Source organism: Rana temporaria, chromosome 11 (genome assembly GCF_905171775.1).
Source record: "Rana temporaria chromosome 11, aRanTem1.1, whole genome shotgun sequence".
Classification (NCBI taxonomy): domain Eukaryota; kingdom Metazoa; phylum Chordata; class Amphibia; order Anura; family Ranidae; genus Rana; species Rana temporaria.
In genome coordinates this window covers 161,923,838-161,951,160 of record NC_053499.1, presented here as the reverse complement: position 1 = coordinate 161,951,160, position 27,323 = coordinate 161,923,838, and the positions used below count along the sequence as shown (strand labels likewise).

The window sequence follows — 27,323 nt, the reverse complement described above, 5'->3', positions numbered from 1 at the left end:
TAAAGCGGAGGTTCACCCAAAAAACAAGTATATAACATCACATTCAGTATACCTCAAACATGTACAGTATGGCGTGTTTTTTTTTGGGGGGGGTGTACATACGGTATTATCGGTATTTTCCTCCTGGCTTCCCGAGGGACTGGGCGTTCCTGTGCAGTGCCGCAATGTCATCTGGGACTTCGCCCAGATGATTGACGTGCCTGAGAAAAACTCCCCCCGGCGGATAAAGCGCGTCACGACTTTCCGAAAGTAGCCGAACTGCGAGTCGGCTCTATACGGCACCTGCACAGTCAGCTCTTCACGGCTTCTAGTCGGTGCGCAGGCGCCGTATAGAGCCGACTGTACATGTCCGAGCGGCCGGCATCCCTCGCATGCGTGGAAGCATTGAACTGGCAGGGCCGCGCACGTCGCCGCGTCATCGTCGCGGCGACGGCACGGCCTCGTTGCCGCGTATCGAGTACGCGCGGATTTCTGTATGATGGTGAGTACAGCCATCATACAGAAATCCCCGGGCAGACATGTACGCTGAAAACGGTCCGGCGGACCGTTTTCATCGTACATATTTGCCTGTGTGTACAAGGCCTTAACTGTTAGCGGGTGTGGCTTGCCGTGACACGTCACTGATCGCTGCTCCCGATGACGGGGAACAGACTATCAGTGACAGAACGGAGAGATGTTGTGTTTACACTGACATCTCCCTGTTCTTCAGCTCTGTGTCCCGATCGAGTCCACAGGTCCCGCGGGCATAGGGTGACCACGTGTCCCGGATTGCCCGGGACTGTCCCTTAATTAATGCTTGTGTCCCGTGTCCCGGACACACTCATTACGGGACAATACAGAGTCCCGGAATTGGCCTGGGCAGATCTAATGCCCCCTAAAATAGCCTTTGCATACACCCTCTCTGTCTCAGCCTGTGGTGGACCCCTAGCTGACAGAGAGTGAGACCCCTTTTTACTTTATTTCCACCGCTGGCTCAGTGCCCAAACTGGTTGCTACCTCCTGCCTCCCGCTTGGCGTGTAGCAACCAGTGACGTCAGAGCAGGAGAGATGCAGAGACCTATCACAGCGGAGGAGAGTTTAACTTCCTCCTCCGCGCCTTCTGTTAAGCTCCACCCACCTCCTCGTGTATGTTCTGGAGTCCAGCCAGGCAGAGACATGCAGAAGAAACATCGGACTGTGAGACAGACTGCAGTGTAGAAACTAAGGCAAGTAACATTGCAAAGCACTGACCAGCAGATCCATCGGTGTAATAATCCTGTCAGCTCTCCCCCCAGCAGTCAGAGTTCAGTAAGAAAGTGGAGTGTGTGTCTGCACAGGACACGCAGAGGCTTGCTCCAGGCTGAGTAAGATAAGGCAGATAAGGGTCGGCAGGAGAGGACACTGACACATGACACCCTGGATGGAAGGAGGAAACATCCTCAGATATCAGGGCAGGGTTCATGCTGGGACTTGTAATCCTTCACTTTTGGGGATGTGACTCCCCCCCAAAAGTGAAGAACTACAGGTGCCAGCATGAACCCCTCAGAGCTGAAGATGTTTCCTGCACACATGATATCTCCTCACACCCAGTCCTGTCCGGCTGCTCCCTGTCTCTTCTCTCCCCCTACTTGTTTGCCTCTCACTGCCCCCCCCCTCCCCCTTCACTCTCAGTCTTTCATGTTCTGCCACCTTTTCACCTACCAGTCTTGTTACCCCCTCTGTATACCAAGCAATCCTCTCAGGAGTGGCTCATCAGCGACAATCACAACCTCAGAATCCTGCCAGCATTCCATTCATTGCTCCTTCAAACTGCCAGAAATGTTTTAGTTACTCCACTGCAGCGGTGTAACTACAGGGGGCGCCATTGCAACCCAGCCTCATACTCCAGGATGGTCCATGCAGCTTCCCTCTAAACCTGGATAAGAGGGGCGGCATATAGAGGAACTGATGCCCCCCATGTTCTTCTTGCAGCCACTGAATGCCTGCAGGAGGTAAAGGAGGAAAAGCGGGCATTCAGTGGCTGCAAGAAGAACATGGGGGGCATCAGTTTCTCTATATGCCACCCCTCCTATCCAGTTTTCTTCTGCTGCCCACAGGTCCCTCAACACTCTCCTGGCTGATCTTCCCCAGTAACTTCTCTGCTCTCTCCCACCTCACCCCCCATTCACCAACCCCCTGCTGTCCTCTGGTCCCACCTGTGCTGTTCTCCAGTCCCCCCCCTCCTGTGCTGTTCTTCAGTCCCCCCTCCTGTGCTGTCCTCTGCTCCCACCCTGTGCTGTTCTTCAGTCCCCCCCCCCCCCCCTGTGCTGTCCTCTGGTCCCACCCGTGCTGTTCTCCAGTCCCCCACCCGTGCTGTTCTCCAGTCCCCCACCCGTGCTGTTCTCCAGTCCCCCACCCGTGCTGTTCTCCAGTCCCCCACCCGTGCTGTTCTCCAGTCCCCCACCCGTGCTGTTCTCCAGTCCCCCACCCGTGCTGTTCTCCAGTCCCCCACCCGTGCTGTTCTCCAGTCCCCCACCCGTGCTGTTCTCCAGTCCCCCACCCGTGCTGTTCTCCAGTCCCCCACCCGTGCTGTTCTCCAGTCCCCCACCCGTGCTGTTCTCCAGTCCCCCACCCGTGCTGTTCTCCAGTCCCCCACCCGTGCTGTTCTCCAGTCCCCCACCTGTGCTGTTCTCCAGTCCCCCACCCGTGCTGTTCTCCAGTCCCCCACCCGTGCTGTTCTCCAGTCCCCCACCTGTGCTGTTCTTCAGTCCCCCCCCCCTCCTGTGCTGTTCTCCAGTCCCCCACCTGTGCTGTTCTCCAGTCCCCCACCCGTGCTGTTCTCCAGTCCCCCACCCGTGCTGTTCTCCAGTCCCCCACCCGTGCTGTTCTCCAGTCCCCCACCCGTGCTGTTCTCCAGTCCCCCACCCGTGCTGTTCTCCAGTCCCCCACCTGTGCTGTTCTCCAGTCCCCCACCCGTGCTGTTCTCCAGTCCCCCACCCGTGCTGTTCTCCAGTCCCCCACCCGTGCTGTTCTCCAGTCCCCCACCCGTGCTGTTCTCCAGTCCCCCACCCGTGCTGTTCTCCAGTCCCCCACCCGTGCTGTTCTCCAGTCCCCCACCCGTGCTGTTCTCCAGTCCCCCACCCGTGCTGTTCTCCAGTCCCCCACCCGTGCTGTTCTCCAGTCCCCCCCCCGTGCTGTTCTCCAGTCCCCCACCTGTGCTGTTCTCCAGTCCCCCACCCGTGCTGTTCTCCAGTCCCCCACCCGTGCTGTTCTCCAGTCCCCCACCCGTGCTGTTCTCCAGTCCCCCACCCGTGCTGTTCTCCAGTCCCCCACCCGTGCTGTTCTCCAGTCCCCCACCTGTGCTGTTCTCCAGTCCCCCACCTGTGCTGTTCTCCAGTCCCCCACCTGTGCTGTTCTCCAGTCCCCCACCTGTGCTGTTCTCCAGTCCCCCACCTGTGCTGTTCTCCAGTCCCCCACCCGTGCTGTTCTCCAGTCCCCCACCTGTGCTGTTCTCCAGTCCCCCACCTGTGCTGTTCTCCAGTCCCCCACCTGTGCTGTTCTTCAGTCCCCCCCCTCCTGTGCTGTCCTCTGGTCCCACCCTGTGCTGTTCTTCATCCCCCCCCCTCCTGTGCTGTTCCTGATTTGGAGGAACTGTCCCTCATTTAGAGCATTGTCCCTCTGCCCCTCTGTTCCTCTTTCCTCCTTGTGTGTCCCTCAAGGAGCCAATATAAGAGAATAGTAGTGGTAAAAAAGCACCTGTGGGTTTAACCAGTTTTTCTTTGTTTATAATTCTCCTACATATTTTTGCTAATAGGTGTCCCTCATTCCCATCTCAGAAAGTTGGGAGGTGTGCCTCTATCCATCCCACTGCCCCTCTGACTACTCTGTGCTCCGACCACTCAGTTGTTTTTCTTGATGCCTAGGGCCCACTTTTGATCTCGCACATGGGCCCGCTGATTTCATACGCCCCTGCCCCAAAAATCTGCAAAAAATGGGGGGGGGGTGTCCCTGAATGGCAGTTTGGAAATGTGGTCACCCTACGCGGGCATGGTCACGGAGCTCGCGACAGGGTCGCGAACGCGGCCGTCAAATTAAAGGGGACGTATAGACATATATATATAAATATATATATATACGCCCTATTGCGCAGCCGTGCCATTTTGTTGACGTAAACAGCCGTGCGGTGGTCGGTAAGCGGATGAGGATATCTGCTGCCTCCTTCTGACTGTAGCCTTACTGCGGACGAGTGATGGTGAGAGTTTGCCATGAAGGGAGGGAGGATGAGTCATAAGAGGGCCAATGAGAGCTGCAGAGCTGGAGGTGTGCCTCTGCGTAAATCCAGGAAGTGAACAGGCAGCGGGCTGCCCACAGTTAAAATGGCTGCAGCCAGACTCAGTGGAGGGAGATTTCTACAGCATACTTGGCAAGTACAGATTCAAAGTATATATAAAATAATATGCAATGTGGTTGGAGGGAAGCTTCAGAATGGCAAAAGATGTTTTTATTACCAAATATGTGAGCAGGCGTCAGTTTCTAAACGTTTATTATTAGTCCTGTGAAAAGAGAACCATGTCAGCTCAGTACCCAACTCCGACTCAGATTTGAAAAAAAAAGACAAGTCTGCAGCTGCCCACATCCAACATGGCCGCTCTGTCAACAAAGACTGGCGAGGTCTCCAAGGAGACAGCCAATCGCCGGCCGCAAAAGAAGGTCCGCGTGGTGGGGCGTTAGCCTATGGGAGGAGGCCGTGCTTTCAGGCCACTGACGGGATGACGATCGACGTACGTCGATCGTCATCCCGTCAGTGGCCTGAAAGCACGGCCTCCTCCCATAGGCTAAACTCCCCACCACGCGGTCCTCCCCCGCGGCCGGGGATTGGCTGTCACCTTGGAGACCACGCCAGTGTCTGTGAGCCGAGTGTGAGGCGTCCTCCCCCCCCTCCTCCCTGGACGGAAGCCCCGTGTTACGTAACGCGTTTCGCTGTCACACACCGGGGCCATGGCGAACGAGGACGGAGGACAGGACCCGGAGGTGACTTACTACACCCTGGAGGAGGTGCAGAAGAGGAACTCCAGCAAGGAGCTGTGGCTGGTCATCCATGGCCGGGTCTATGACATCACCGGCTTCGCGGAGGAGGTGAGGCGGCTACAAGGACTGGGGAGGGGATGAGACTAGTACAGGAGACTGGGGGGGGGTGAAGGAATAATGTTTTGGTGACCAAAGAACCTGTCGCCAACGCTTTGCCGTCTGATGTCGCGTTCTGTTTGGCTGGCGTTTGCTAATAAAGTTGGTTGAAAATTGCGTTGCGCGCGCTCTGCCCCCTTCCTATGTCAAAAAAGGGGTCCCGGCGCTTGTTCTTCTGTTATACAAACCGCGACAACCGTCCCTGTGTATAACAACGCCGCCGCGTCTGCATTGCGTATACGCCATATTTACGCGTTTAAACCAAGTTTTTTAGGGATTATTTTTTGCATGCTCCTTTATCCAATTGCAGTCCAGCGTAGGTCCGTAAACGTCCCGCGCGGAGGCGGTTACGCCAGGATCCCGATATCCTGTTTTTTTTTTTTTAATGGCGGCGCCTCCCGTCCCTTAAAGAGGTATCGGATGCCAAGAGGTGGGCATTTGGGTCATGTGACCGCTGTGATTGGCCGTCACAGCTGTCACATGATTGGAAAAAAAACTCAGAATCGCAAGTGTGCGTCCCCGCCGGGGTACGGGGGCTGGGAAGTGCGGTAAGCAGTGTACACAGGGGCCGCTCTGCGTTAAGGTCCGCCCCCTCCTGGAGGCCGCATATATGCGTACCAACGGTGCAGAGGAGCCAAAGCGCTTGGTAACCCGCCAGACCCCCCCACAGCCACCCACCAGGGAGCCCGGGTCTGCTGTGAGCAGTGTTCATTTCATCCGCTAAATATATTTTCGTCTACGAAATGAATACTATTTTAGTCGACTAAAAATATTCAGATGACTAAAATACGACTAAAACTGTTCAGATCACTAAATAGGATTACATTTATTCACATGTCTAAAACTGAAGACTAAAATTGGGCTAAAACCATTCAGATGACTAAAATACAACAAAAACAATTTAGATGACTGAAATGGCATTAAAACCGTTCAGATGACTAAAATGGGACGAAAACCGTTCACCGCCCCCCCGTACACGCGACCGGTTTTCCCGTCGGAATAAACTTCCGACCATCGAAAACGCGGTGACGTACAGCATTACGACAATGCTAGCAAAATTAAGTTCAATCCTTCCGAGCATGCGTCGAATTGTTTCCGAGCATGCATGTTTGTTTTTTCCTCTATGGAATTCAATACAGACGAACAGAATTTCCGTTTTTTTTTTTTTTTGTTTTGTTTTTTTCGTTGGGGGGGGGGGGGGGGAGAGAACACTGCTCTCCTTTCGAAGTCCGTCCGGAATTTCTGATGGGGCGTACACACGGTCGGAATATCTGATGAAAAGCTCCCGTCGGAAAATCTGACCGTGTGTACGCCCCATCAGAGGACTAAAATATGGCAAAAAGATTCATACGAAATCAAAAATAAAGCCCGGTACACACGATCGGATTTCTATCGGACAAAGCGTAGGACTTTTGTCCGAAGGGCGTTGGCCGTGACCTTGTCTTGCGTACAAAAACGGCAAAGAACTGTCGACCGACAAACGCGAAACTAGGCAGCTAAAGGACCCGGCCAGTTTTTGCGATTCGGCACTGCGTCGCTTTAACTGACAATTGCGCGGTCGTGCGACGTGGCTCCCAAACAAAATTGGCGTCCTTTTTTTCCCACAAATAGAGATTTCTTTTGGTGGTATTTGATCACCTCTGCGGTTTTTATTATTTGCGCTAGAAACAAAAATAGAGCGACAATTTTGCAAAAAATGCAATATTTTTTTACCTTTTGCTGTAATAAATATCCCCCAATACGTATTCTTCTACCTATTATTGGTTATCGCGGGGAATGTAAATAGCAGGACGACCAGGGATGTCCACCCGGCACTTGGACGTCTTTCATCTATAGCGCGGCCCTCTAGTGGTTAAAGCGTGCCATCCAATATTTGTTTTTGGAAATTCCGACATGAATTGTCCGATGGAGCGTACACACGGTCAGATATTCCAACAGGCTGCCATCACACGATTCCCGTCGGATCATCCGATCGTGTGTACGGGGGACTTACAACAGTTCAGGTGACTAAAATGGGACTGAAACAGTTCAAAAGACTAAAATATAACAAAAATAATTCAGAAAATGGCAAAAAGATGACTAATACGAAATCTAAATTTGACATCCAATTATCGGTGACGTGAGGGGTCACGTCGGGGCGGGGCGGCTGCCCACAGACGAGATGGAAGAACTTCTTCAATCCCCTTTCTTCCCCCCAATCTGATGCTCGGATCCACGTCTAGATGTCTAAATGCATTGAGTTGCAGCCCTGTGATTGGCTGATTAGTAATTTGTGTTACAGAGTGATATAACAGGTGTACCTAATAAAATGGCCGGTGAATGTACATCTTATATATACGGATTAGTCAGTGTAGGTGTGGGGAGGGGGAGGGGACATTTTTATAGGTGTGGGGAGGGGGAGGGGAAATTTTTATAGGTGTGGGGAGGGGGAGGGGACTAGTTAGGGAAATGTTTTGGAGACACGCCCGTCACCCTATCAGAGCAGGAGATGGAGATTCTCTCTTGTATCCGGAGATATACAAGTTTTTATCTTCTTCTGTAAATGCAACTTTGTGTTTTTTTTTTTTTTTTTTTACTAATGTAATAGATTTCAGGATTTTCTTCCAGCGCGTTCCGTAGGGTCACGTTAGATGGTCGCAGTGGTCGGCTTTTCTGATCGCTGTGTTGGTATTATTGCGACGCATCAAACTTTTTTTTGACCTTTTGCCTCTTTTTCCTGTTGTGTTCTTTTTCTCATCTCCACAGCCAATCACAGGCTCCGATCCTTCATGAGTTGCCAGACTTTGGACTTTGGATATCTCAGGTTTACTGATCGCCGCGTTCTCTTCTTTTGTTTTTGGTTGCAGAACGGTTTCTCAAGCTTTTTACTTTGGAGCAACCCTTGATAAAAAGTTTGGGGTCTGAGGGAACCCCTGAAATAACGTTCACATCTGCAACCCGTAAAACGTTTGGTGTGATCGGCGGCATCCTACTGATATAACCATTTATTTTTGTAAAAAGAGTTTTTTTTTAGAATCAATATTAAAATGTATCTATTTAATGTGAAACTTGTGCTTGCTTTTTTTTTCTGCACAGATGCCCAACTTGTGATAAACCGGGGGGGGGGGGGGGGAGCACATGACAAGGGTCAGGGGGCGAAGCACATGTGGAGGCAGTTCCCCCTATGTAGATGGGGGGAGAAGTAGGGAGCAGGGCACCCTACATAGATGGGGCAGGGTGGTGGAGAAGCAGGGCACCCTACGTAGATGGGGGGGGGGGAGCAGGGAAGACACATGTGAAGGCAGTTCCCCCTACGTAGATGGGGGGAGAAGCAGGGCACTTACGTAGAAGGGGGGAGCAGGGCACCCTACATAGATTGGGGGGGGGGGAGAAGCAGGGCACCCTACGTTGATGGGGGAGAAGGAGGGCACATTATGTGGAAGCAGGGCACCTACATAGAAGGGGGGGAACAGGGCACCCTACATAGATTGGGGGGGGGGAGCAGGGCACCCTACGTAGATTGGGGGGGGGGGGGGGAAGCAGGGCACCCTACGTTGATGGGGGAGAAGGAGGGCACATTATGTGGAAGCAGGGCACCTACATAGAAGGGGGGGAACAGGGCACCCTACATAGATTGGGGGGGGGAGCAGGGCACCCTACGTAGATTGGGAGGGGGGGAGAAGCAAGGCACATTATGTAGAAGCAGGGCACCCTACGTAGGTGGGGGGGAAGCAGGGCAGACACATGTGGAGGTAGTTACCCCTACGTAGATGGGGGGAGAAGCAGGGCACCTACGTAGAAGGGAGGAGCAGGGCACCCTACATAGATGGGGGAGAAGCAGGGCACCCTACATAGATGGGGGGGGGGGCAGAGAAGCAGGCCACCCTATGTAGATGGGGGGGGGGAAGCAGGGCACCCTACGTAGATTGGGGGGGGGGAGAAGCAGGCCACCCTACGTAGATGGGGGGGGGGGGAAGCAGGCCACCCTACGTAGATGGGGGGGGGGGGGGGAGCAGGGAAGACACATGTGAAGGCAGTTCCCCCTACGTAGATGGGGGGAGAAGCAGGGCACTTACGTAGAAGGGGGGAGCAGGGCACCCTACATAGATTGGGGGGGGGAGAAGCAGGGCACCCTACGTTGATGGGGGAGAAGGAGGGCACATTATGTGGAAGCAGGGCACCTACATAGAAGGGGGGGAACAGGGCACCCTACATAGATTGGGGGGGGGGGAGCAGGGCACCCTACGTAGATTGGGGGGGGGGAAGCAGGGCACCCTACGTTGATGGGGGAGAAGGAGGGCACATTATGTGGAAGCAGGGCACCTACATAGAAGGGGGGGAACAGGGCACCCTACATAGATTGGGGGGGGAGCAGGGCACCCTACGTAGATTGGGAGGGGGGGAGAAGCAAGGCACATTATGTAGAAGCAGGGCACCCTACGTAGGTGGGGGGGAAGCAGGGCAGACACATGTGGAGGTAGTTACCCCTACGTAGATGGGGGGAGAAGCAGGGCACCTACGTAGAAGGGAGGAGCAGGGCACCCTACATAGATGGGGGAGAAGCAGGGCACCCTACATAGATGGGGGGGGGGGGCAGAGAAGCAGGCCACCCTATGTAGATGGGGGGGGGGGGAAGCAGGGCACCCTACGTAGATTGGGGGGGGGGGGAGAAGCAGGCCACCCTACGTAGATGGGGGGGGGAGAAGCAGGCCACCCTACGTAGATGGGGGGGGGAGCAGGGCACCCTACATAGATGGGGGGGGGGGGGCAGGGCCCCCTATGTGGATGGGGGCAGGGGAAGAAGCAGGTCACATTATGGGCAAGCAGGGCACCCTACGTGGATAGGATGGGGGGGGGGGGGGGTCAGGGCACCCTACGTTTATGGGGAGGCAAGAAGCGGGGCGCACAGTAGGGCACATTACACTAGTAGTGGTTTCCTTCCTATGCAGAGCAACGTAGGGAAGCGGCTGTTACGAGTCCTCTTGAGGCGCTCTGTTCCCCATTGGCTCCTCCTCCTCTCCTGTCCATCCTATGTGATGTCGGATACAAGCACCTGACATGAAGAGGAGGGGCTGGCAGGGAACGGTGTACCACAGCTAGTACTATTGCAGCCGCTTCCCTGGCAAGCTCTGCATGTGTTGGCAGAGGGGATACGATCGACCCATTAGCTGCCCGTAGATTGCGGCAGAACCCCAGTTGATAAAACCTGAACTAATAAATATGTGAAAGGGCGACATTCACAATCGTGTACATTCTGTAGAAGATTTATGAATCCAACTGTTATCCGGCCCGAAATCACAGGACAGGATCGGCACTCCTTGTATGACTTTGCTGTACAGCCTTATGTAAGCTTTGGAGGGAGAGACACCGGACACATCTCTCGTTTTTTCCTTCTCCTCCGTGTCTCTCTCTTTCTCCCGCTGCACCACCTTTTGTTTTTTGTCTTCTGTTCTCGTAATCTTCTGATATTATGAAATTTGTAATCACTGAGACGTTTAAATCTTTTACATAAATCATTCTGTCATGAAATCTTTGCATAGTGACCCTTAAAATCTGACAGTTGTGTTGGTTCTCCTTGGGATAGTAATTTCTTCCTTCATTGTACCCGCAGCACCCGGGTGGAGAAGAGGTCCTGTTTGAGCAGGCGGGAGGAGACGCCACGGAGAGCTTTGAGGATGTCGGCCATTCTGTTGATGCCAGAGAAATGCTGAGGCAGTATTACATCGGAGACCTGCACCCGGTAAGATGAAGGGAGTCATGGCTTCTGCTTCTGTTAAGCTCTTTGTTTTGTTCATATTTTTTTTTTTTTAGGGGGCAGAAAACACCCCCCCAACTCCATTTCCCTACGCCACAGGTGTCGAACGCAAGGCCCGCAGGCTGAATCCGGCCCTCCAGGCCATTTCATGTGGCCCTCGCACCTCTCCTGCAGCTCCAGCCCTCCTCTGGGTGCATTGTGATGTAGGGGAGAGTGGGGGACTCAACTTCTGATGGTGGGGGGGGGGGGCTCTTGACATCTAATGTAAGGGGAGGGGATGCGCTGGACATCTAATCTTACAGATACAACCGGCCCTTTTGAGGGCAATCCTAATGCTGATGCGGCCCACAATGAAATTGAGTTTGACACCCCTGATCTACGCTGTCAGTTGGTCATCCAGCCCTGCACTTACCCTGTCTAGGTCGCGGACGGTCAGTTTCCATTGCGTCTCCTCCCTCTTCCTCCTAGGCATCCAATAGGATCACCTGTCCTTTCAGCCAATTGGATGACAGGTCTCAGGGCCCGCTTCCTGATTGGATGGGAGGCGGATAAGTGTGACAATAGAAAATATTCATTCACTGTTGTCACACAGCTGGGGGGGCTCAGGGCACAGTGCTCTGCGAGCCCACCCCTTTTTTGAAGCCTATTAAAGCCTCAGGCTCTAATCGCCTGCTTCTAAAAAAAACAACCCCCCCCCCCCATTGTGATCGAAACCCGCTGAGAACTGAGCATGTGCAGAGCTGACACCACAGCTGCAAAATCCCTAGCTACAGTGGGGACATGGACAGAAGGGGGAGACAGAGAGCAGCAAAATCAACCAGGATTTGTGCAGAATACAGAGAAGGAATCTCATAGTGATGAGTGAGGATGAAGAGCATGGAACACGCCATTTATTGAGAGTTTTATGATGCGTGTTTTTTCACCTTTTAGTCATCATTATAATTTTTTTTTTTTTACAGGATGATTGCAAAAACAACAGTAAAAAGGTAAGCACAGCCTCTTCACAGAGAAAAGCACAATGTGATAGGAAGCTCTCTGTCCTATGAAATGTAAACAAATATGTTGTTGGCGGGATCAATACCAGAGTCTCCGGGATTGTAATTACAATAAAGCTGACCTTCCGCTCTAAAGAACGGTACCAGGGCAATGCTTGCAGCTGTGTATCCTCCCGGTAAAACCCCTTGAAGTAATACCGATACTTCTAAAAAAAGTGAATATTGGCCACACCGATAATCGGTCAATCCCTTCTTTGTTCCCTACATCTCCTGCGGCTCTCCTCCTCCTCCTCCTCCTCCTCCCTCCAGCGGTTCAAGCCATTCACTGGACCTCCTCCCATCGGTCCCCCTGCACCAGATTGCCGCCATCGCCCGCTGTCGGGCAATGAAAAGCCTCTTCACTGGTCCGCGGATTTGAAATCCCTGCAGCTTTTTCTCCTCGCAGTTCTGACAGTACGGGCTAGATGGCTGCTGATTGGTCGGTGTAATCCATGTGACGGTGCTGACCAATTAGAATCCCTGTGATTCGTACTGTCAGAACTGCAAGGAGAGGAGAGAAAGCCGCAGGGATTTCAAATCCCCCGGACCAGTGAAGAGGCTTTTCTGCATTTGATATTCAGGGAACAAAACCACCGGAGGAGCCACAGCCACGGATGTCCACAGGGGAGCCAGAGCTGGTGAAACCCATCATGCAGGAAACCGCATGCGCTTCGGACAGGTATTGCACCACATTTCTGTACAAATCGCACCGCAAAGTATCAGATTCAGGTATCAGGAGCATTTTATATCTGTGCATCCCTAGTGTAAAGGTTTAGCTCACTCTTCATGTGTTTTATCTCCATTCATTTCAATCTCTTTGTACCCATCAGATCTTTGACATGTTACAGATGTACTCGCACCATTCAGTTTAACCTTATATCTTTATTTATTTTTCCTTCTCCTTTTTATAGGATATTTTGATCACAACATCTTCCAGTTCTTCCAGGTAATGATGGAAGTTTCATTATGAGTAACTAATCAGAAGTTAGGGTTTGGCTCTTTCTATATTGAAGCAAACTGAGTCGGAAGTTCGGCACCCCCCCCCATCATATCATATATATATATATATATTATTGTATATATTGCACCCCTATTTAATATGAGGAAAAAATTATCCGCACTCCGGTCGTTGCTCTTTAAAAAAATCTTTGTTCACTGTGGCTTGTCAAAAAAAAAAAAAAAACGCAAATAAGAACAGTTGACGTGTTTCAGCCTATAAGGCCTTATTCATAACCATAGTAGTTATGACTAAGGCCTTATAGGCTGAAACGTGTCAACTGTTCTTATTTGCGTTTGTTCACTGTGGCTTGTCAATAAAAACAACGATTTTTATTTTTTTTTTAAAGACTAACGACCGGAGTGCGGATCATTTTTTTTTTCCTCATTGCTCTACTCAGCCAGTGACTGTGGATCCAGCACCCGGGAGCTCTGCTATCTATGTGGTGTATGGGGGTAGTAGCACTGACTTTTCTGTTTATACCTTTTTTAAATATCACTTTTATACAGACCTGGATACAGATGTCAGATTGGGACCAGCGGTGGTGTCTGCACAGCCGCTGCATCCCAGTTGACATGAATAGGACCGCCTGCATGTGGAACACCTCCTGTGCCCCCCCCTGTGGGGCAGACACGCCTCTTCACACTGATGTACGCTTGTGTGAACAAGCAGGGCCGTCTTTAAGGCAGGGCAAAAGGGGCAGCTACCCTGGTCCCTGTGAGTGTTGTGGGGCCCAAAGCAGCTGCCTCATACTTGCCAACTATCCCAGTTTAAATTCCTTTGTCCTTGAAAGTTCTAGTCCCGATATCTCAGCGTGAAGTGCTGCTACTAATGCTGCCCAGCTCTGCCCTATTGTTGTGTACAGATGACTCTCCTGCAGACCCTGGCCCAGATTCAGAAAGAAGTTATGCTGACGTATCTATTGATACGCCGCGTAACTTCTAGGAAGCTCCGGCGTATCTTTTTTCTGTATTCAGAAAACAAGATCCGACTGGCGTAAGCCTCTTACGCCGTCATATCTTAGTTGCGTATTTACGCTGGCCGATAGGTGGCGCTTCCGTATACTTACACATTGAATATGCAAATTAGGTAGATACGCCAATTCAGAAACGTACGTCCGCCCGGCGCATTTTTTTACGTTGTTTACGTAAGGCTTTTTCCGGCGTAAAGTTACCCCTCATAAAGCAGGGGTAAGTCATGTTAAGTATGGACGTCGGAAACGTACGAACAGCTTCGTATTTTACGTCATTTGCGTAAATCGTTCGTAAAATAGGGCTGTACGTAAGTTACGTTCACGTCGAAAGCATTGACAGTTTGCGGCGTAATTTGGAGCATGCGCACTTGGAAACGTTCACGGACGGCGCATGCGCTGTTCGTAAGAAACGTCAATTACGTGGGGTCACAAGTAATTTAAATAAAACACGCCCACATCATCCACATTTGAATTAGGCGGGCTTACGCCGGCCCAGTTACACTACGCCGCCGTAACTTACAGCACAAATTCGTTCTGAATACGGGACCTGCCGCTGTAAGTTACGGCGGCGTAGTGTATCTGAGATACGCTACGCCCGCCGAAAGATACGCAAATGTATCTGAATCCGGGCCCCTGTGTTTACATGTAAATAATTGCCATTCATATGCCCCTTTGCAGTATAGAGATGATGTGCTGTAACCTCTAGCAACCAATAAACAAGAAGAAATCATGTGCTGTAACCTCTAGCACAAGGGATATGCAATTAGCGGACCTCCAGCTGTTGCAAAACTACAAGTCCCATCATGCCTCTGCCTCTGGGTGTCATGCTTGTGGCTGTCAGAGTCTTGCTGCGCCTCATTGGATTTGTAGTTCTGCAACAGCTGGAGGTCCACTAATTGCATATCCCTGCGTCTAGCAACTAGTCATTGAAAAGTAATGTGTGCTGTAACCTCTAGCAACCAGTAAGTAAGTGGTAATGATACGCTGTAACCTCTGGCAACCAATCACAATCGCTGCCTGATCTGATACAGTAAACTGATTTTAAGTCTAGCTGATATTTATTGTATGTATGGGAGCAGATGGAGAGCAGAATTACATGGGGGGGGGGGGGGGGGGCCAAGAAAATGTTTGCCCAGGGTCCAATCAACAGTAAAGACGGCCCTGTGAAGGAGGTCTAATCTGATCGAATTTTCGGGTATTTGTCGGTGTTGTGATTTGTATTTGGGAAGAATGTCGGCAATAAAACTCCTTTCCCCCTGTAAGTGCCTCTGGGTCATAAGTAGCCCCTCCCTTCACAGGGCAAAACGGGTGATTCTCTTCCTTCTTCTCCCTCTGCAGCTCTTGGTCCAATTGGCTGATCCCCGCGGTGGCTGTCCTGATCCTGGGATTCATGTACCGTTTTTACACTGCCGACAGCCGTTCCTGAGTACCGGCCACGCCAGGCCGGCGTTCCTCACGCAGAAGGAAATGAGCCGGATCCGGACCAAGAAGAGCGCCACCTGTCGTCTGTACCTCTGCCACGGGTCCAAAATGACATTGTCCGGAAACCTCCTCATTCTAATGTGCTGACGAGACCTTTTATTCCACGCTGTGAGCCTGCGTCTGTCTTTTTATCCTCGTCTGAACCCTGGATGTTTTTTTATGGGACTCGGTAACGGAATCTGGCTGTGGGATTGTGTCACAGAGCATGCCTGTAGTCCTCCTCCTCCTCCTATCCATGTCAGGAGCCTTCCCATCTTCTGATTGGTTCACCGTCTGCCTGTATGATTACTGTCCTTACAGTAACGCCTTCTTTGGTGTGGTGAAGCCATGAGCGCGTGTCGTCTATTGACCGTCTCCACCCGGGCGCAGCTTCCTGCTGCCCTCAGCTTGGGTTGGATCCGTTTCTGATCTTAGGGAAGAATTTGAATATTATTAGTGTTGGACAGCGCTAAAAAAAATGAATGAATAAAAATGAAATAAAACAAAAAAAAAAAATGTGTAACTGTGTGAATCATCGCCGTCCCAATGTGCAGATTTAGATTACCATTAGGGTGGTCCCAATACCACTTTTTTAGGACCGAGTACAAGTAACGATACTTTTTCTTTTTTCATGTACTCGACGATACCGATTACCAATACTTTAAAAAAATGTGTCCCCAAATGCAGCCTTGTGTCCCCCAAATGCAGCCTTGTGTCCCCCAAAAGCAGCCTTGTGTAGCCTTGTGTCCCCAAATGCACCCATGTGTAGCCTTGTGTCCCCAAAAGCAGCCTTGTGTCCCCAAATGCAGCCTTGTGTAGCCTTGGGTCCCCAAATGCAGCCTTGTGTCCCCAAATGCAGCCTTGTGTCCCCAAATGCAGCCTTGTGTCCCCTTGTGTAGCCTTGTGTCCCCAAATGCAGCCTTGGCAAAGAGAAAGCCAACCCCCTCCCTCCCCCCCCCCCCCCTGCCGCCATCTAGTTGATCAGCGCTCGGGGAACATAACGGCTTTCATTTGAATAGCTGTGTGTTTCCCGCTGCGTGTCGTCATACATAGCCCCTCCCTCTAGTCCGGGCACTTTGATAGACAGATCACCCATCCCAGGATTGGATGGGTGATCTGTCTATCAAAGTGCCCAGACAAGGGATAGGGGCTATGTATGACGACGCGCGGCGGGAAACACACTGCTATTCAAATGAAAGCCGTTATGTTCCCCGAGCGCTGATGTAGTAGACGACTGTAGCGGCAGCAGCTCTCCTCTCCTCTCCTCTCCTCTCCTCCATTAGTGACATACCCGAGGACTGCTCTCGCGCAAATGCTCAGTATCGATACCTATCTGGTATCGTGACAACCCTAATTACCATAAATCTACACAAAGATATCGGCACCGTCTATCAAAATTCATCAACCTGCAAATTGATTCATAAAATAAATAAAATGACGTCATCACGCCGCTAGCTGAGCTCGCAGCCTGTTATTTGCGGCTGGAGCCTGGCTATGCATGTGATACTGCAAGCTGCGTCGGTTCCCCAGTGTTGAGGTTGACACTACAAATTCTAGGAATTATATTATATTGTAGGTGTACGTCTTTTATATTTATATATATATATATATATACACACACACAGAGGAACCTCGGATTGCGAGCATAATCCGTTCCAGGAGAATGCTTGTAATCCAAAGCACTCGCATATCAAAGCGAGTTTCCCCATAGAAGTCAATGGAAACGAAAATAATTTGTTCCGCATTGACTTCAATGGTATGCAATACCGCATGTGGCCAGAGGCGGGGGGGCGCTGGAGAGCCTCGGAAACAGCCGGGAAGGCCCGAGGACAGCTCGGCTGACCTTGGAAAGACTCAGTTCACGAGCCTTTCCGAGGTCAGCCGAACTGTTTTTGGGCCTTTCCGTGCATTTCCGAACGGCGCTGTTCGGCTACGGCGCCCCCCCACCTCAGGCCACAAGTGGTACTGCACACCGCTTTGGCTTGAATCCTGCTAGTTTTGGGAGGCAACACTCGCAAACCCGAGTTAGGATTTTTTCAAACACACAGCGCTTGTTTTGCGAAACCCCCGTTACCGCGTTACTCGCAATCTGAGGTTCCACTGTATAACAAACATGAGCTGAGCCGTGCTGTACAGGGAGGAGGTGGAAGTCCAGAATCAAATTTGGCGAATTCCCTTCAAGAAGCAGGGGTCGGAGGTCACCGAGTGTGCCGCTCCGCTGTATCTTCCACCTGACCTCACACCGTCTCCCTTTTTCTGATGTCCATGAAAGCGATATCAATCCCAAAACCAAACATAGAATATATATATATTTTTTCGTAGAGACCCTAGGGCAGTGGTCTCCAAACTGCGGCCCGGGGGCCAGATGTGGCCCTTTGCTTTCATCTGGCCCTTGAGGTACTATCTCACCCACTGATACAAATATTGGGGCAAAATTCCCCCCACCGACAACAATGAAGGGGCACAAATCTCTCCACTGACACCAACGAACGGTCACAATTCCTCCCAAAGACACCAATGATGGGACAAAATGTCTCCCAACGATACCAACAATGGGACACAATTCCTCTCAATGACACCCGTGATGGGGCATCATTTCTTCCAATGATGGGGCACAACACCAACAATGGGGCCCAATGATACCACTGATGGGACACAACTCCCCCACTGACACCAATGATGGGACACAACTCCCCCACTGACACCAATGATGGGACACAACTCCCCCACTGACACCAAAGGTGGGGCCTTGGTTTTTCCCCACAGACGCAGGGACCTTTTCTACTCCCAATGGCCACAGCCCGGCCCTCCTAAAGTCTGAAGGACAGTAAACTGGCCCTTTGTTTAGAAAGCTTGGAGACCCCCTGCCCTAGAGAATAAAATGGTGGTTGTTTTACAGCATGTAATCCATTCCATTGGTAACCAGCTTGCTTCAAGGATCCTTGGCCACTAGGGGGAGACATGAGCGCACAGGTCATTACATTCAGTAGTAAAACCGGAATTCATCTACGGAAAAGAATATTTACACTTACAATAAAACAAGGAGACCAATGCTTTGCCACATCTTCTGCCTGCTATAATACTAGATGAGATCTCCCATGATTCCAAGGCATTATGATGCAGGCAGAACAGCTCTAATAGAGAGGAACCCACCACTGGCTTCCTCATTAAAAATGTGGCGCAGGTTTGGGCTGTCACACAAACCAAGCCAAGCCCAATCTGGTGTGCTGCATACAAAGTGCAGCGTTCAGGGGTGCGCTATGTACATAGTGCAGAGTTCAGGGGTGTGCTGCACACAGAGTGCAGAGTTTAGGGGTGTGCTACACTCAGAGTTCAGGGTGCGCTACGTACATGGTGCAGTGTTCAGGGGTGCGCTATGTACATAGTGCAGAGTTCAGGGGTGTGCTGCACACAGAGTTCAGGGTGCGCTACGTACATGGTGCAGTGTTCAGGGGTGCGCTACGTACAGAGTGCAGTGTTCAGGGGTGCGCTACTTACATACTGCTGAGTTCAGGGGTGCGCTACACGCAGAGTGCAAAGTTCAGCCTTCTTCCCCAGCTGCTTACCTCTGCATCCCCCATCTACATTACACTTTTACCCCTCTTTAGGTCTGACCTCTGCATACAACCCTCCACCTACACTGCCCCCATCTTCTCTCCCCCACCATTTCATACATGTCTTACTTTCCTTGCTGTATTAAACTGAAGCACCCAGTCGTCTCTAGTACCTCCTCCTCGCCCCCTGTAGGTGGCTCTGCCTCTCTCACTCGCAGGGAGACCATCCAGTGGGGGTGTCGGCCCCCCGAGCACCTGCATCTCCCTTGTCCTGCTCTCCCTGTACCAGTTTCAGGGAAGCGCTGCACTTGGCCACAAGGGGAGCCCTCTTAGCATCTCGGCCTCACGTCTGATACGTGACACAGAGTACCTGAGCCAAAGGTGGTGGAAAAATGCCCTGGTCCTAACCAAGCTGGAAAGGAGAGTGAGGAAGTAACACTGAGGCCAATGAGGTCCTGTCCATGGTGTGGAGGAAGACATTTTGAGAGGGCACATTGGGGGAAATTGGGGGTGAGGACCACCTGGAGTACCAGTGAAGGATCTCACCCCGCTTTAGTAGTCTCTTCCCCTCCCCCGGGAAGATGTCCTCTGAACCCCATGCTGTTGATGTCACCATGGAATGGTTTTTACTGAACACGACCTCTGCCCATCGTCGTCGTCATCATCACGAGCCCGGTGTGAATTGCCCAGATGTCTGATAGGGCGTATCTCTCCCTTTTCTCCAATCCCGTCTACATGACAGATCTCGTGCTTCCACCGCTGTCACTTTATTGCGTGATAAGAGTCCGCGTGCCATCTGCTTGTTGTGTAATAAGGGCCAATCTCACCGATAGGAGATAATAGCGGGATAATGATAAGTTCAGACTGAAAAAAAAAACATTTTTAGCCAGATTCAGAAAGACTGGCTTAACTGTGAGGCGGCATAGCGTATCGCATATACGCTACGCCGCCGTAAGTCCGAGAGGCAAGTGCTGTATTCACAAAGCACTTGCCTTCTAAGTTACGGCGGCGTAGCGTAAATGGGCCGGCCTAAGCGTGCCAAATTCAAATGAGGAACAGGGGGGCGTGTTTTATGTAAATGATTTGTGACCCGACGTGATTGACGTTTTTTATGAACGGCGCATGCGCCATCCGTGGACATATGCCAGTGTGCATTGCTCCAAAGTACGTCGTTTCGGCGTGAACGTAAATTACGTCCAGCCCGATTCGCGTACGACTTACGCAAACGACGTAAAAAGATAGGCCTGTTCCGACGTCCATACCTTGCATGGGCTGCGCCACCTAGGGAGCAGCTTTATCTTTACGCCGGCGTATCTCTTACGTAAATGGTGTAACTAATTGCGATGAGCGCACATACGTTTCTGAATCAGCGTATCTAGTCATTTGCATATTCTACGCCGAACTCAACGGAAGCGCCCCTAGCGGCCAGCGTAAATATGCGCCCTAAGATACGACGGCGTAGGAGACTTACGCCGCTCGTATCTGAGCCTAATTTAAGCGTATCTGGTTTCCAGAATACGCTTAAATTTACGACGGCGTAGATTCAGAGTTACGACGGCGTAGATTCAGAGTTACGACGGTGTATTTACTGATACGCCGGCGTAAACGTCTCTGAATCCAGCTATTTATTTTTTATTTTTCTTGCATTAAAATGAGATATAAACCTGATTACAGAGAATCTTATATAAGGGTTAATATGCTAAAGAGAACCTGTCACCAAACCTAAAATACTGGCAGATGAAAACATATAAAAATGATTTAACCACTTCAGCCCCCCGGACCGTTTGGCTGGCCAAAGACCGGAGCACTTTTTGCGATTCGGCACTGCGTCGCTTTAACTGACAATTGCGCGGTCGTGCGACGCGGCTCCCAAACAAAATTGGCGTCCTTTTTTTCTCCACAAATAGAGATTTCTTTTGGTGGTATTTGATCACCTCTGCGGTTTTTATTTTGTTTTGCGCTATAAACAAAAATAGAGCGCCAATTTTGAATTTTTTTTTTTTTTTTACTTTTTTTCTATAATAAATATCCCCAAAAATATATAAAAAAACATTTTATTCCTCAGTTTAGGGCGATACGTATTCTTCTACCTATTTTTCGTAAAAAAAATCGCAAAAAGCGTTTATTGGTTGGTTTGCGCAAAAGTTATAGCGTTTACAAAATAGGGGATAGTTTTATGGCATTTTTATTTTTATTACTTTTTTTACTAGTAATGACGGCGATCTGCGATTTTTATCGTGACTGCGACATTACGGCGGACACATCGGACACTTTTGATGCTATTTTGGGACCCTTGTCATTTTTACAGCGATCAGTGCTATAAAAAATGAACTGATTACTGTATACATGTGACTGGCAGGGAAGGGGTTACTGTATATGTAAAGCGCTGTGTAAATTGTCGGCGCTATAAAAGCGCTAAAAAAAATATATAATGTTTGGTGGTTCTAATTTTCTACATCTAGGAGAGAAGTGTCAGGATTGGCCCGGCAGGTAAGTGGTGAAGACCGGCATTCAGCATTCCCAGGGTGGTCAGTTTAGTGTTTCCAGGTCTTCCAGGAAGCTGATCGGAGGTCGTGAAATGTTTAGCCGAGGTTTGCGACGCACTTCGATCGTCTCAGCAGAATTCACAAGCTGATGTCGGCGTGAATTGGGCGACGTCCAGCAATGTCTTCTCTCGATAGGCGGAGACTCTGCCGGGGGCGGGGCAGTCAGGTGGAAAATCTGCCTTGTTTGCGTTGTCAGGTGATGTGTGACCAGTGCTGGAAAATGTGAATGGATGAGAAGACGATCGGCGATGTGAAATCCTCGCAATATGAGGAGCTGGAAGTGAACTTTTCACCCCAATACTAAATCTCATCTCCGTCATGTGTGGAGTCATGTGACCCCCGAAGAATCATCTGAACTCTGACCTCTGACCGTCCCAAGTCTAATCCTTAACTAGATCCTACGAGAAAATATCCAACATCTACAGCGCCTGGAAAAAGTATTCATACCCCTCTATACACAGTGCCTTATAAAAGTATTCATACCCCTCTATACACAGTGCCTTATAAAAGTATTCATACCCCTCTATACACAGTGCCTTATAAAAGTATTCATACCCCTTGACATTTCCCACATGTTGTCATGTTACATCCAAAAACATAAATGTATTTTATTGGGATTTTATGTGAGAGACACAAAGTGTCACATAATTGTGAAGTGGAAGGAAAATGATACAAATAAATATGTGAAAAGTGTGGGGGGGAGGGACATTTGTATGGCGTCCCCTTTACTCTGATACCCCTAACAAAATCTAGAGGAACCAATCGCCTTCAGAAGTCAACTAATTAGTAAATAGAGTCCCCCTGTGTGTCATGTAATCTCAGTATAAATACAGCTGTTCTGTGAGGCCCTCAGAGGTTTGTTAGAGAACCTTAGTGAACAAACAGCATCATGAAGGCCGAGGAACACACCAGACAGGTCAGGGGTAAAGTTGTGGAGAAGTATAAAGCAGGGTTCGGTTATTAAAAAAAATCTCCCAAGCTTTGAAGATCTCACGGAGCTTCTGTTCAATCCATCATCGGAAAATGGAAAGAGTATGGCACAACTGCAAACCTACCAAGACATGGCCGTCCACCTAAACTGACCGGGCCGGTCAAGGAGAGCATTCATCAGAGAAGCAGCCAAGAGGCCCATGGTGACTCTGGAGGAGCTGCACAGCTCAGGGGGGAGAATCTGTCCACAGGACAACTATTAGTGGTCTCTCCACACATCTGCCCTTTATGGAAGAGTGACATCAGTGTGTCATTTAGCCCTGGTTCACACTGGTGCGATTTGAAAAGTCAAATTGCATGTCAAATCTGCATTTTCCGGCAATTGCACCGTCCTAATCGTGCGATGACGCCTCTGCGGCGCTGCACTGTTTTCAAAAAGTCGTTTCTGTACTACTTTTTGCGATTTCGGCCTGCGATTTACATTGACACCTGCACAGACGTCTCTGTATTCGGGACTGACAGACGGGAGTGAAGCGGTGCGAGTTTAGCTGAACCCACACAGCTTCACTCCCACAGCCCAGTGGGTTTCCACTTGTGCGACTTGGGACTGCAAAAATCTGCATGACAAGTGGTAGCTGGTGACTGGCAGTCACCATCATATCTGAGCGACTTCAACGTGCTTCCTGCACTACTTTGGTGCCACTTTGATGCGACTTGAGGTCCAGGACTTCAAGAATACACAGGCATTGCTTCAAGTCGCATCAAAATGGCGGCAATAAATCGTGGGAAAATCACGCGACTTTGGGGTTGCAAGAGAGCCTCTCAGAAGTAACAAGAAATATACAGATAATTCTAAAAAAATAAGTTTTCCTTTGATAATAATAATAATAAATAAAAAGATCAGGAGATTTTGATTCACCACCAAATGAAAAAAATTGTCCTGGAAAAACAAATGCGGAATAATCCTCCTGGATGTACAGAGAAGTTGCGACGATTTGTGCGGATTTTCTGACACGGGTCAAAGTTGCAATCCCCAGTGTGCTGACGCATTTCCATGTGTCTTACCTTTAGGCGGGAAGGGGTTAACGCTGAACTATAAATTGTTACTTTAATGAAAGCCGCAGATTTAAAACGATAATACAAATTTATTGGGAACTAAGATTAGCAAATGAAAGTTTATATACAATTTTAACAATCAGGTTTATAAGTTCTGTAAATGGGTAGCACTGCGCCGCGCATGCAAGTCCCGCACACAGCGTCTTATTAGAACCCGGCGACGAGGGATGAATCACGGCGATGTCTGGGTGTGGCCACGCCCTTCACCCGTTCCAAGGAGCCCTGACACCATTGTAGGTGTAACACAACAGAGGAAGGAAAACGCGACCAGAGAGCGCGCAGCTTCCTTCCCCACCAGTGAGTGACCAGCTCTCTGCTCAGGGAGCTCTGAGAACCAATCGATCAGCGGTGTTTGATCGCTCGGTTCTCAGCTTCCTCGTTGGGGAGGATGGAACTGTGTATGAAGGTTGGGGATGGACAACTGTCGGAGCTCATGCTCAGGGGGCAGAACAGAGAGCTGGTGAGTGACAGTCAGTGCCGATCCTGACCTCCCTGGGGCCCTAAGCAAAAATAATTTAATGTCACATTAAAGATGAGAAGCGGGAGGGGGGGGGGGGGGGCGGTTCTGCCTGCCGACAATGACATGTCAGAAGGGGATGGGGTGTTCTGCTGTCAGAAATGACATCTTACATTAAAGTGAGAAGCGGGGGGTGCTGACTTCTTACCTCTTCTCCCATGCAGCCAGCGAGTTGAGAAGCAGGGCGAGGGGCCTAAAATGACTTCTCACCAGGTGGGGCCTCTGGTAATTTGGGGGGCCCTCTGCAGCTTTGCGGGGCCCTTAGCGGCTTGCATAGTGAGCCCATAGGGCGGATCGGCCCTGGTGACAGTCACCAGTTCTCTGCTCAGGGAGCTCTGAGAACCGAGTGATCAGTGGTGTTTGATCGCTCGGTTCTCAGTCTTAGAGCCGGCAGGGGGACAAATGTGTGATAATTAAAAAACAAAAAACAAACGTCTCCTTCCTGTCTGTCCTGGCAAAGGTTCTGAATTTCCGGGGGGGCAGAAAGAAATGGTGACCATTGTGATTGGCCGTCACAGAAGTCACATGATCGGGAGCCGGTCCCATCAACTACCAATTATCAGCGGGGGTGGGGGGGGACAAGAGACATCTCTGTGCAGTGAGCGCGCTCCGTGGCACAGATACAGCGGTGACACATTTATAAAGATGGGGAATTCTTGTAACGTCACCTTTGTAACTGATATTGCAAATCAGGGAAATGAAATGATACGTTTGTTTGGTTAACCACTTCAGCCCCGGACCATTTGGATGGCCAAAGACCAGAGCACTTTTTGCGATTCGGCACTGCGTCGCTTAAACTTCCGACAGGAAAGGTCAGATGGGGCCTGCACACGACCAAAAGCTCCCATCGGACTTTTCTTGTCGGAAATTGCGTGCATTAGGCTCTGTCTCCACTATTGCGACCTGAAAGACGTGCGATATTGATGTGACTGGAAACAATGCCTGTGTATTCTTGAGGTCTATGTACCTCAAGTCGCATCAAAGTGGGAGCAAAGTAGTGCAGGGAGTACTTTGAAGTCGCACAGATGTGAACGGTACTCATTGGAAATCATGGTGGATGACGTGTCATGCGACTTTGCAGTCCCAAGTCGCATAAGTCGCACAAGTGGAAACCGAGCCCCAAGGTTTGACCTCGTATTATATGGTTTTGGTTAATTCTGAAGACAAAGATCTGCAGAAAATCTAATAGTGTGTGTGGCGGCTTTAGGTTGCAACCCCATCCCTTTCAAACCGAAAACATATGAATTGCACGGGTTCTGTGGCTGATTTAGGTGGTGATTAAACTTTCTTGGTGTTTTATTTGCACAAAATCATCCTCAGAACCCGTGTAATTCCTATGTGTTCGGGTTTAAGCCCTGGTTCACATTGGAGCGAGTTGGCATGCGATTTGACATGTCAAATCGCATGGCAAATCTGCGCTAATTGCCAGCATTTCCAGGGGGCAGCACTGATTCCCATAAGTCATTTCTGTACTGCTTTTGGCGACTTCGGGGTGCGATTTCCATTGACATTTGTGCAGCAACCCGCCCAGATATCTCTGAAATCGCCCCCCGAAGTCGGGACTGACATGCCGGAATGAAATCGTTCCGCTGAACTCGTGCGATTCCTCTCCGGCTGTCAGTGTGAGCCTAGGCTTCGGCTCGATTCACACCTATGCACAGTGCCGATCCTGACCTCCCTGGGGCCCTAAGAAAATCGCATGTCACATTAAAGTTGAGAAGCGTGTACCTTGACATCGCGGAAATTACATCTTCCATTAAAGTGAGAGGCGGGGGTGTGCTGACTTCTCAACTCGCTGGCTGCATGGGAGAAGAGGTAAGAGGCGGGGTGAGGGGCTGAAAATTACTTCTCACCAAGTGGGGCCCCTAGTAATTTGGGGGGCCCTCTGCAGCTTTGCGGGGCCCTAAGCGGCTTGCATAGTGAGCCCATAGGGCGGATCGCCCCTGACTATGCATGTTGCTTTTGAGCATTTGCGCTGCTTGCTGCGTTTTTCGACACACAGTTTTTACTGCGATTTTACCGCGTTTTTTTATTAAAAAATTTTTAGCCAGCAATTTTTATTTTTTTACATTTCCTTTAACAACCAGCTATAAGCGCAAACCGCAAATTGCGGCAAAATAGCTGTAAAAACGCGCTACTTGCGTTTTGGATGCGGGTCCATTGAATTCTATTACATGCAAAACGCTTCTTTTTGCGGGGAAAAAAACTCCCTGACCCTTTCCAAAAACGCAGAGGCACGAAAAAGCATCGATGTGAACGTCTTCCATAGGAAACCATGTTATAAAAAAATGTCCCTGCGTTGCTGCAAAATGCATCAAAAAACGCATCGGTGTGAATGGATCCTTAGGGGATGAAAGAAAAGGGATGAAAGATGGAGAGAAGGAAGAAGAGATGGAGGGAAGCAATAAGAAATGGAGGAGAGGGATGAGAGACGGAGGGAAGGAATGAGAGTGTGTCCGTGTCATGTGTCCGGGTTTCAAACTGCCTGAAACCCGGACACAATATTCAGACTGCACTGTGACTTCCCAGCAGGGAGTCCTCAACCCTAAGGCCCCTTGCACACTGGGGCGTTTTTCATGCGGTACAGCGCTAAAAATAGCGCTGCTATACCGCATGAAAAATCATGCCCTGCAGTGTTCAATGTGAAAGCCCGAAGGCTTTCACATTGAAGCGGTGCGCTAGCAGGAGCGCACCAAAAGTCCTGCTAGCCGCATCTTTACCGCGGTATAGGAGCGGGGTGTTTACCGCTCCTATACCGCGCCTTCCCATTGAAAAAAATGGGAAAGCGCGTTAGTACCGCGGTATTAACCCTTTTTCGGCCGCTAGCGGGGGTTAAAACCTCACCGCTAGTGCCCGAATATCGCGGTAAATACGACGGTATAGCCGCGCCACAAATAGCGCGGCTTTACCGTCATTGCGGCTCCACGCTGCAATGTGAAAGCAGCCTTAGGGGTCCCCGCTGTCAGAACTCAATGGCACAGGGGGGAGGATTCCTCCATCCATCTAGTTTGTGGGGAGGGGGGGGGAATAAGTTCTTTATTTGATCAAAATAAAAAAACAAAATAAATGAGTGTCATCTCTGGCCAGCCTGAAAAAGAAAACGAATGCAGCCGTCACATCCAAGGACCGGCAGTAGACACCTTTCTTACTGGCAATCAGGCGTGTTGGGGGTTAATTAAAAGGGAGCGCGCTCGCTCTGCGCCCAGCACAGGTGGGAACCGGCTGTACCAGACTTTGCACCGTGTGTCAGGGATCCTGTTACTGTGTAACCTGCCGGCTCCACGCCCCCACCTGCACCTTGATGTCTGGGGCGTTGTTA

The 27,323-nt window shown here is 50.3% G+C and overlaps 1 protein-coding gene across 1 annotated transcript; it reads left to right on the top strand.

Moving 5' to 3' along the window:
- Window positions 1-4,863: 4,863 nt before the first annotated feature.
- LOC120917959 (cytochrome b5) lies at window positions 4,864-15,844 on the top strand. Its single transcript, XM_040329600.1, has 5 exons — window positions 4,864-5,094; window positions 10,733-10,861; window positions 11,836-11,862; window positions 12,822-12,856; window positions 15,219-15,844. The coding sequence occupies exons 1-5, from the start codon at window positions 4,957-4,959 to the stop codon at window positions 15,304-15,306; spliced, it is 417 nt and encodes a 138-aa protein (XP_040185534.1). The 5' UTR covers window positions 4,864-4,956; the 3' UTR covers window positions 15,307-15,844.
- Window positions 15,845-27,323: the final 11,479 nt, after the last annotated feature.